At 42.0% G+C, this 11,511-nt stretch overlaps 1 protein-coding gene across 5 annotated transcripts in view; it reads right to left on the bottom strand.

Moving 5' to 3' along the window:
- Positions 1–764: 764 nt before the first annotated feature.
- Positions 765–11,511, bottom strand: part of GBA2 (glucosylceramidase beta 2) — a 103,735-nt gene continuing 92,988 nt past the window's right edge. For 3 of the 5 annotated variants that reach the window (XM_085845654.1, XM_085845657.1, XM_085845658.1), the window contains one exon: positions 5,561–10,661. In XM_085845654.1, the coding sequence (XP_085701780.1) occupies positions 10,440–10,661 (222 nt within the window). In that variant the 3' untranslated portion in view covers positions 5,561–10,439. Of the gene's footprint in view, positions 1,809–5,560; positions 10,662–11,511 lie in introns of those variants that run through there. The other 2 variants (XM_085845656.1, XM_085845659.1) reach the window with 1 other exon arrangement.

Here is an 11,511-nt window from a genome sequence, read left to right as displayed (position 1 = left end):
TTGTTGTTGAGTGATTTTGGAGATGTCCAAATATTTTTTTAATCCAATATGGCTGCTATACCATGTGACCTATGATGTCAGTGTGATAAATTAAATATTATCTATGGGGAGTCCCTCCTATGTTTAAAGTTTTGCATCGATCGGCCAAGCAGTTACAGAGAAAAAAAATGAGATGGTATTCATACAATACTTACTGCCATTCAATCTTGAGGACTCTGTGCAAGCCGGTGCAAAACTCGGTGCAAAATTTGTGTTTGCATCTATCTACACTTCTGAGGTAGATGTGTACAAATTATACTTTGAAAAGTCTGCGATAAAGTACATTTATAAGCCTTTACAAAGTCGCATTTATTCTCAGTATCGAGTGTTTTCATAATTACCAAGGTTGATAAAGACACCAGAATAGATTGATAAAGTATAAATCGGGAGATCAGTGTCATCCAATTAATATTGTTATAGATTCGGGCGGTGGCAGGATTCGCACCCTGCTCTTGACACCCAAATGTTGAAGATTCGGCGTCACTTATCAGCACCGCCGTCTCAGGGGTTACAACGCCGGCTGGTTCGGCACAGGTCTCGGGTTACGCGCCTCAGATCATGATACCAAAATACACCTGTGCCTTGCCAGCTGGGGAAATAGACCCCGTTACAGACTGGGCTTGTCAGAGACCGAGCGGAGTCTGCCAGTCCGTAACCATTTTGGTTTTAAATGCAAATAGAGTGAATTGTTCCTCATCACGGCACGAATAAACTCAATGCGGCAACTTTCAAATGAATCAGCCAGATTTATTGGGGACACATCGGGGAACACGACACAAGCAAAACATTCACGAACGTTATAATTAATCTATAACCCGCTCTTAACTAGGGAGTTACGAGTTTCGAAGGGAACCCTAGCGAGATAAACCTTAGACAACATGCAGACAAGACACAGAGTACTTGGTGATGTCTCATGGACAAGAGGAAAAGTGTCAAAGGCACGAATGCGGCTTGTGACAAGCCGACGTCAACGGATTCGAGCCCCCAGCTCGAGCATGCAGCGTGGCAAAATGCCGCTCGTATTCCTTCTCCCGGCACCGCTTGCGCACCAGCGTCAGCGCGTTCAGCCCCTGTAAGGTCGACGGCACAAGAGCGGAAGATCCACTGTTTGCTCCAGCTGGCTTTTCACAAGGTCCAGCATACAAATCCAGGCCTGGCCTGCTCACCAGACGAGGCCAAATCGGGGTGTTGGGCTCCGCAGGCGGATCAATGGGATTACAAGACGTGTCGAGCCATGTAGTGAGTAGGGACAGTCAGAGGCTCCGTCACTGGACTCCGGATGAACCTGTTGATGATCTCATAAAAGTCGATCGCCGACTCCCCTCATGCAGTTCCTCCTGCCTTCCTGGGACTCGCTCTTCTCACGAAAGCTGATCCCAGACTCGACTCTAGCAGAAGGCAGACTCTCACAGTCGTTTCTCATCCAGCAGAAGGCAGACTCGACAAAGCAGCTGTTTCTTTTTACAGCAGATCGCAGACAGACCTCTTGCAGTTCTCTTGCCTTTCAGGGCGGCCTTTTCACGAAAGCCGATCGCAAAAACCCTCATGCAGTTCCTCTTACTGCCAATCGCCTGACTGACACAGCCGTCCCTTATACAGCAGATCGCGACTCGACACCGGGCAGTTCCACCCTTTCCTTCTTGGGGCGCGCACCTTTAGACACTCCCCCGGGGACCCGTGATTGGTTCATCGCTCGAGATTGCAGCTGCCCTCCACCAATCGGCTGCCGACATGTCTCGCCGACCAACACTCTCAGAGCGCTGGGCGGGCTAGTTTAGAGAGGGGAAGGAAGAAGAAGAAGAAGAAAACCTCCTCTCGGCACACCACCACTGTATGAACAATGGACAGCCTGCTACACCTCCCGACACACATGTAATGTCCAATTACCAAACAACCTGGCTAAACATGCAATTAAGGGGGGATCTGGGCTAATCCTATATTTAACTAGAGGGGGAGCACTCGGTAGAGTGCAAAACCTCCGCCGCCAATACTGCTGGGTCACTTAAGTGAACCTGATATCCTATTCATTGTAGGTCAAAATGGATCAGACTCTACTGAGCCACGATTGAATAAACTAAACTAGATCGACGCGCATGTAGAAATGCCAAAAAAATAAAAAAAAAATAAAAAAAAAAATCGAAATTTTTTTGAAAAAAAAGTTGCAAAATTTCTGGGTTTTTTTTCTCTAACAATTTTTTTTGGGGGGGTTGGAAATCATTTAAAACATGTAGAAATGCAAAAAAAAAAATTCAAATCTTTTTTCAAAATGGCCGCCTTAGCGGCCATATTGGACTTTGGACGAAGTCCAAAATCTAACGGCATGATCCTTGGACCATACCTTATCCCCCCACCAAGTTTCGTCGAAATCCGTCGAGTTTTTCCGTAATACTGTTCACAAACAAACAAACAAACAAACAGGGGTGAAAACAGTATCTTCGATGGCGGAGGTTAATAATAACTTCATGAAATGGGTTTCCATAGCTGAGCAGCCGCACACAAGCCGAAGATCACCATGCGCAATGCCAAGCATCCGCTGGAGTGGTGTTAAGCTCACCGCCATTGGACTCTGGAGCGATGAATCACGCTTCACCATCTAGCAATCTGATGGATGAATCTGGGTTTGGCGGACACCAGGAGAACGCTACCTGCCCGAATGCATAGTGCCGACTGTAAAGTTTGGTGGAGGTGGAATAATAGTCTGGGGCTGTTTTTCATGGTTCAGGCTCGGCCCCTTAGTTCCACTGAAGGGAAATCTTAATGCTACAGCATACAATGATATTCGACGATTCTGTGCTACCAACTTTGTGGCAACAGTTTGGGGAAGGCCCTTTCCTGTTTCAGCATGACAATACCCCCTTGCACAAAGTGAGGTCCATACAGAAATTGTTTGAGATTGGTGTGGAAGAACTTGACTGGCATGCACAGAGCCCTGACCACAACACCATCCAACACCTTTGGGATGAATTGGAACGCCCACTGCAAGCCAGACCTCATCGCCCAACATCAGTGCCAGACCTCACTAATGCTGTTGTAGCTGAATGGAAGCAAATCCCTGCAGCAATATTCCAACATCTAGTGAAAATCTTCCCAGAACAGTTTAGGTTGTTATAGCAGCAAAAGGGGGGGGGGGGGACCAACTCCATGTTAATACCCATGATTTTGGAATGAGATGTTGGACGAGCAGGTGCCAACATACTTTTGGCTATGTCGTGTATATCAAATGGTCATATTACGTGGCAAAGTTTAAATTTCCTCCGTTGAATGGTTTTCGATGTACGCTCTTTACAAAATGCGACATGACCGATAACTTTCGCTTCGTGCGCGTGGGGTACAAAAGTGAAAATATAGACGTGGATGCGCGTGCACATGCACACATGCCTCGAAACCCCTTCGTGATGAGAAAAAAAAATGGCAATTTTGGACTCATCCCATATCCATTTACTTTGTGCACATATCTTCCTTTCCTCCTCTCTCAATCTCCCCTATCCTCTCTTATCTAAAATCAGCACCTTCATCCCCACTCCCACTGATACTTGCCCCTTTTCACACAACTATGACTTTTTTTATTCCACTTATTATACTTTGGTTTCTTTATTGGATCCATCTTGTCCACCAAGTTTATATTTTATAGCACTGTGGTTGGCATCTGGACTAAACACTTTGTATAGTAATGATTGGAGGAGAAAAAAAAAATTTAATTGATCAATCTGACCATGAAGAAAGACGCCATTAATCCTAGCATCACCACTCGTGTCGAACCTGATGATAGGTATCAAAACACTTGACAGTGGTCATGTTGGCTGTTCACCTTTAAAATACCCAAACAATGTCATGCATCATGGTGAGCAGGTTCTCAGTTTTGCTATGACATGCCCAAAGAGTGAAAAACTCTTTAAATAAACTGTCACCTCCATACTGACCAATTCCACAAAAGTAACCCTTACTTCTTTGATACCAAAATCAAAACTCACCAAAAGTGGAGGTTACATTTATGCACCAATAATTAACCAGAACGGCAAAAAGGCCCCATCACATGATCCACTTGATGGATTAGCCGGAAGTATATTTATAAGATGTACAATATCCCATCTAAGGGGATCTGCAGACAAATTAAATAGAAAGTGGCTTGGTAGCAGATCATCAATCCCGCAAAAACTGTCTCATGGCAACCACATTGTAGTGGGTGGTTGGCCATTGCTTTCTTCGTAGTCTGTGAGGGGAGGGATTTGTTCAGGGTTCCAGCAATCAGCGAAAGACACCATGGGATTTTTTTTTTTTTTAACATGCACCAGCCAATTCTGATAAATGGGAAACCCGGCTTAACATACATCCAAAAGATGGCATGCTGTGATGCAATACCCTGACTCAGAATAACACATCTGACTGCTTCAAATTGGGTTGGGAATGTGAACCCAGGTCTGGTCGGGAAGCACCAATCTGACAGACTAGACAGTACAAAGGTAAGTGCACTCACTACCTCTGCACCATTCTGTTGGAAGAAAAGCAAATTACATCAGTGAAAATAAATTCAGACAAGCTTTTGCTGAAAGCCAAGTCTGCAACAGGTGTTGCCTGGAGGGTAAATTCTCTTGGCTGACTGGTTGTATACAAATTCAAATTCAAAATGGTGATGTTTACCATCTGAGGCCTATTTACCTCCACCACCAAAGGTGAAGGAGGTTATGTTTTCACCCCTTTCTGTTTGTTTGTCTGTGTACAGGATATCTCAAAGTTGTGGACGGATCCTGATGAAACTTGGTGGACAGGTTGGGTGTGTGACAAGGATGACCGATTAGATTTTGGTGAAGATCCGAATCCGGATCAGACTACGAGAATTATTTGATTTTCAAAATGATTCTTCACCATTGAGAGATGGGGCCAAAAACGATATAGTACTGTATGGCATGATACTTCAAAAATGTATTCGGCCCGATTTGTTCTCGTGAATCAGGCATTACAGGGCGGAGGTGTGTGCTCTACCGAGTGCACTTCTAGTTTCTTGCTTGTGCTTATACAGTTCTTAATGATCAAGCCCAGCTCTCATGACTTGCACATTTTGACGGCAGATGAATCTGTAGTCCTATTTGATGATGCCGGTCATGTATATTGCAACAAGATGAGGGAATGTCCAAGTGACTGATCACTTCACAAGACAACACTGCATTTTGGTGGAAGGTACTGCTCAGTTGGTAGAGGTCTTTTTTTTTTTGCCATCAAGCTGTTTCGTCCATTTGATCCCTGATGAGGCTGACTCCCCTATACACTGCTGTCCTAGTGCACTGTCTTGTCTGAATTTAGTGTCCATTCAACTGCACAACTCTTCCATGGTTTGATAAGAATTGTTACACAGAATATTACAATGGTTCTTTTGTTTTGTTCAACTTCGAAACACATGGTCCTAAATCGAACCTATCCAGAAATGTGTGAAGAAATGTCTTTGAATCGACTGCAAACTTGTACAAGTCCCCCTAAAAAAATGCCTCATACAAGTACACAGTACAATTGAGACAAACAACGCAGCTTGCAAATCAAATGTAGTTTAAGGGCATTCTGCACAATCACATACACCAATCATGAAACCATCAAATGTGCTTTAAACATGACACAGAATACAACAATTCCCGTGAAAGAACAATTGCCATCATTTTGAAATGGGTACAGACAAAAATAGTCATCATACATAAGTAAGAAAAAAAAATGCATTTTATCAATCCCTCCTTGTGACGTCATTGAGGTAATAATCGTGTCAAAACATGCAAAGCGCATGCAAAGGTGAGATGTAAACAGATCAATCTACATTTTCTAAATTGCACCACATCACATGAATTTGCTAAAAAATTTAAATACATTTTAATGATGCTTTTAAAATGATCAACATAAACTTTCCTTCATTATGAATCAAATCAGAAAAATGGGATTATTTTAAAACATCGACATCAGTAATTCCTATTCAAGGAACAATAATTCCTACGAAGAGATATCAATAATTCTTATGAATAGATATCAATAATTCCTATCCAGATATTATCTGTAATTCCTATTGATTATCCGCAATTCCTATCGAGAGATTATCCGTAATTCCTCTCCAGAGATTATCCATAATTTCTATCCAGAGATTATCCGTAATTCCAATTGAGATTATCCGTAATTCCTATCGAGAGATTATCCGAAATTTCTATCCGGACATTATCCGTATTCCCTATCCATAGATAATCCGTAATTCCTATCCATAGATAATCCGTAATTCCTATCCATAGATAATCCGTAATTCCTATCCAAACATTATCCATATTCCCTATCCAGACATTATCCGCAATTCCTATCCAGAGATTATCTGACATTCCAAGCCAGAGATTATCCGTAATTCCTATCGAGAGATTATCCGCAATTCCTATCGAGAGATTATCCGTAATTCCTCTCCAGAGATTATCTGTAATTTCTATCCAGAGATTATCCGTAATTCCAATTGAGAGATTATCCGTAATTACTATCGAGAGATTATCCGAAATTTATATCCGGACATTATCCGTATTCCCTATCCATAGATAATCCGTAATTCCTATCCATAGCTAATCCGTAATTCCTATCCAGAGATTATCCGTATTTGCTATCCAGAGATTATCCGTATTTCCTATCCAGAGATTATCCGTAATTCCTATCGAAAGATTTTCCATAATTCCGATCGAGAGATTATCCGTATTTCCTATCCAAACATTATCCATATTCCCTATCCAGGCATTATCCGTAATTCCTATCCAGAGATTATCTGACATTCCAAGCCAGAGATTATCTGTAATTCCTATCGAAAGATTATCCCTAATTCCTATCGAGAGATTATCCGTAATTTCTATCCAGAGATTATCCGTATTTCCTATCCAGACATTATCCGTATTTCCTATCCATAGATAATCCGTAATTCCTATCCAGAGATAATCCGTAATGCCGATCCAGAGATAATCCATAATTCCTATCCAGAGATAATCCGTCATTCCTATCGAGAGATTATCCTTAATTTCTATCCAGAGATTATCCGTATTCCCTATCCAGACATTATCCATATTCCCTATCCAGACATTATACATATTCCCTATCCAGACATTATCCATATTCCCTATCCAGAGATTATCCGTAATTCCTATCCAGAGATTATCCGTATTTCCTATCCAGAGATTATCCGTATTTCCTATCCAGAGATTATCCGTATTTCCTATCCAGAGATTATCCGTATTTCCTATCCAGAGATTATCCGTATTTCCTATCCAGAGATTATCCGTATTTCCTATCCAGAGATTATCCGTATTTCCTATCCAGAGATTATCCGTATTTCCTATCCAGAGATTATCCGTATTTCCTATCCAGAGATTATCCGTATTTCCTACCCAGAGATTATCCGTATTTCCTACCCAGAGATAATCCGTAATTCCTATCCAGAGATTATCCTAATTCCTATCCAGAGATTATCCGTATTTCCTATCCAGAGATTATCCGTATTTCCTATCCAGAGATTATCCGTATTTCCTATCCAGAGATTATCCGTATTTCCTATCCAGAGATTATTCGCATTTCCTATCCAGAGACTATCCGTATTTCCTATCCAGAGACGATCCGTAATTTCTATCCAGAGACGATCCGTAATTTCTATCCAGAGATTATCCGTAATTTATATCCGGAGATTATCCGTAATTTCTATCCAGACATTATCCCTATTCCCTATCCAGAGATTATCCGTATATATAATCCGTAATTCCTATCCAGAGATAATCCGTAATTCCGATCCAGAGAGAATCCGTAATTCCGATCCAGAGATTATCCGTATTTCCTATCCAGAGATCATCCATATTTCCTATCGAGAGATTATCCATAATTCCTATCCAGAGATTATCCGTATCTCCTATCCAGAGATTATCCGTAATTCCAAGCCAGAGATTATCCGTAATTCCTATCGAGAGATTATCCCTAATTCCTATCCGGACATTATCCGTATTCCCTATCCAGAGATTATCCGTATTTCCTATCCATAGATATAAGCCGTAATTCCTATCCAGAGATAATCCGTAATTCCTATGCAGAGATCATTCGTATTTCCTATCCAGAGATCATCCGTATTTCCTATCCAGAGATCATCCGTAATTCCTATCCAGAGATTATCCACAATTCCTATCCAGAGATTATCCGTATTTCCTATCCAGAGATTATCCGTAATTCCGATCCAGAGATTATCCGTAATTCCTATCCAGAGATTATCCACAATTCCTATCCAGAGATTATCCGTATTTCCTATCCAGAGATTATCCGTAATTCCGATCCAGAGATTATCCGTAATTTCGATCCAGAGATTATCCGTAATTCCGATCCAGACATTATCCGTAATTCCGATCCAGACATTATCCGTAATTCCTATCCAGACATTATCCATAATTTCTATCCATAGATTATCCGTAATTTCTATCCATAGATTATCCGTAATTCCTATCGAGAGATTATACGTAATTCCTATCGAGAGATTATCCATAATTCCTATCGAGAGATTATCCGTAATTCCTATCGAGAGATTATCCGTAATTCCTATCAAGAGATTATCCGTAATTCCTGTCCCGAGAGTATCCGTAACTGCTGTCCAGAGTGTATCCGTAACTGCTGTCCAGAGTGTATCCGTAACTGCTGTCCAGAGTGTATCCGTAACTGCTGTTCAGAGTGTATCCGTAACTGCTGTTCAGAGTGTATCCGTAACTGCTGTTCAGAGTGTATCCGTAACTGCTGTTCAGAGTGTATCCGTAACTGCTGTTCAGAGTGTATCCGTAACTGCTGTTCAGAGTGTATCCGTAACTGCTGTTCAGAGTGTATCCGTAACTGCTGTTCAGAGTGTATCCGTAACTGCTGTTCAGAGTGTATCCGTAACTGCTGTTCAGAGTGTATCCGTAACTGCTGTTCAGAGTGTATCCGTAACTGCTGTTCAGAGTGTATCCGTAACTCCTGTTCAGAAATTCAGTTTTTCATAGCAGCAACAAGAGATGTCAGTGGCTTTGAAAAAGTGCTGTCATAAGAGTTTGTTTGTTTTTCTTAAATAAACAAAAGCTGCAATGTTGATATATTGATTCTCAAAAAGAATGGATTTAATTTTCAAAGCATGTCTCAGATTAAAAATGATTTGTGTTGGTGGACCAATCTGTCAGGAGCTCTCTTTCCCATCATCCATGCACCACCAACCTGCCCCCAAATCCTATGGAATATCTCTCGATCTGCGTTGCTCTCTACAGCAATGTCTTGTCTATGTACTTGCTCTCGATACTAATCTTTCAAATGGACGATTTTGTACACGAGGCCCTCTCAACCAACTTCTAACTCTTTTCTCTTCTATCATCTTTGGCAACTTCTCAGCTGCCTTGGCATCAGACTGCACACCACTTCAGTCCATGATAATGCACCCATGCCTTACTCAATATGTTGAATTACCAACACTTTTCCATGAAGAGCCAGACTATCGTTTACAAATGCCCCTCAAACTTCCTGCTCTTCCTCATATCAGATGATGTCCTCTTGAAAGTATCCGTTTCTCTGGTGGTGTTTGGGGAACGGCCAGGACACTGCAGTATTTAGCTGATCAATTAGGTACGTTGGTCAGGCCTGTATCTTCCATACTTTCCACTACCTTGCCCACCATCTCTGGACATAATGCCGAGGCATTCTCTCGAGCGCTCGACCGTAATTCCTCCAACTATCCTGCCCACATCTTTCCCTGAGGCATTTGTAAAAAAGAAAAGAAAAGCAGTTGGTTGTTTTTTCTTTTTGAAAATCAAGCCGACTGAAGATGAAGAGATGCGGTGCGATGAAGAGAACGTGCAGTCTCCCATTCTTGCTCATGAAAGACAGGTTGGTAGCCTTGCAGTGTTTTACTGACTCAAACCTGCTGTTGCTCTTCTCACGTTCTCACCCCTCTGACCAAACTTTGCCCCGTCACATGTCTTTTTCCATAAACCCTTAGCTTGTTACCTTCCACAAATCAAACCTCAATGCTCACCTCATTAATCCAACCTGCTCTTGCATGCATGTGTAAATCTCTTCCTGAGTCTGGTATATTATTCAGGTCTGCTGCCCACCATGTCAGGGTCTCTCTGAAGTTTATGACAGCCACTGAGACCCTATCCCTCTTTCACATCAGCCTCCTTCTTCTCCGCATAACATTCTACATCCTTATATTATTATTATTATTATCCTCATTTCCCCTTCAACCCAATGTTTATTGACACTTTGCCCCATGTTGGTCTGCTCTACCACGAATTACAACTATATACAATAAACATTAATTTCAGAAATACCAGCCATCAGAACCAAATGGGAATTGTGCCGTAACGTTCACCAGGACAGTTCCCACTCCAGACAGAGCTGCAGTTTACGGGTAGCTATTTCGGAGGTGGAGTTGATTCGGCCGACCAACCTCTCTGGCCTTCCCTTCGCTCAAGAGCCCACTGCATGCTCCAGATGCTCAGTGGGCGCATGTAAGCAAGTGAACGGAATATACCCCGCTCACAGTATGCCTCTGGTGTTTGAAAAGACATGCCCAGGCGCTCCCACACAGTGCGGTACGTTCCCTCTGCAGTGTGAAAGCCTGCTTCCACCATTCCCTGCCAGCCAGCACAAATGCAAACATCCCGCACTGCACAAGTCCACTTACTCAAAATGTATTTTAGATTTGGGGAATATTGAGTGTACGTACAATTTCATCGATAACAATTTAGTGCTCATCCCAAGTTTCCCTGAAGACATTAACATTCAAACCCCAACATTGTGTTTGTGATGACCATGTTAAATACAAGTTTGCTGGAATGTTCACTTCTGAGTACTATGGTCTATATATAGTTCCAAAAGAAACTTAACCAAACTACAATCATGAAACCAAAGTGCTGGAATTTGGAATATACCATCCTTCAGATGGATTGTTAAGCCAGATGTCTCATGTGCATCGTCTTATGTTTGTTGAATGGCAGTGGTCTTTGAGCTCGTGGGGTCACGTCTGTCAACTGGCGAGGTTAATTTTCTAATCTAACTTTTGAAAGTAGAATTATGCAAAGGAAAGTTGTGCAATTCATCACATCTCAAACTGTGAACCATCATTGTTCGGCCTTTGATGGAACACCGTTTAGTGCCATAATATAAAGTCGGAGACTCATTTACAAGTTGCTTCTACACCGATTGTTGAAGCCAAAGTCATGAATTTGCTGCACCATAAGCTCTCTGGATAGGGTTGGCCAGAGAGCCTAGAGCTATGTTGTTTAATACATTCACCACACGTGCTGAATTGATGCTCTTCAACAATTAAATATTTTTTTTCTTTGCAAACAGTTGCGCTGTTGCACCAGTGATCGGACAGGACCAGCAGGGTGCCTAAACACCCAATGTTTCGAGTTTATAAAATGTTCAGTTTAAGCTGCTATCTTTATTGTTGCCTCAAGAACAAATGTCTTCCGTTGTACT

Source organism: Eptatretus burgeri, chromosome 11 (genome assembly GCF_056783735.1).
Source record: "Eptatretus burgeri isolate ZD-2024b chromosome 11, Ebu_testis_v1, whole genome shotgun sequence".
In the NCBI taxonomy this organism is placed as follows: Eukaryota; Metazoa; Chordata; class Myxini; order Myxiniformes; family Myxinidae; genus Eptatretus; species Eptatretus burgeri.
The sequence above is the reverse complement of the archived record's forward strand: the minus strand, read 5'-3'. Positions and strand labels throughout refer to the sequence as shown.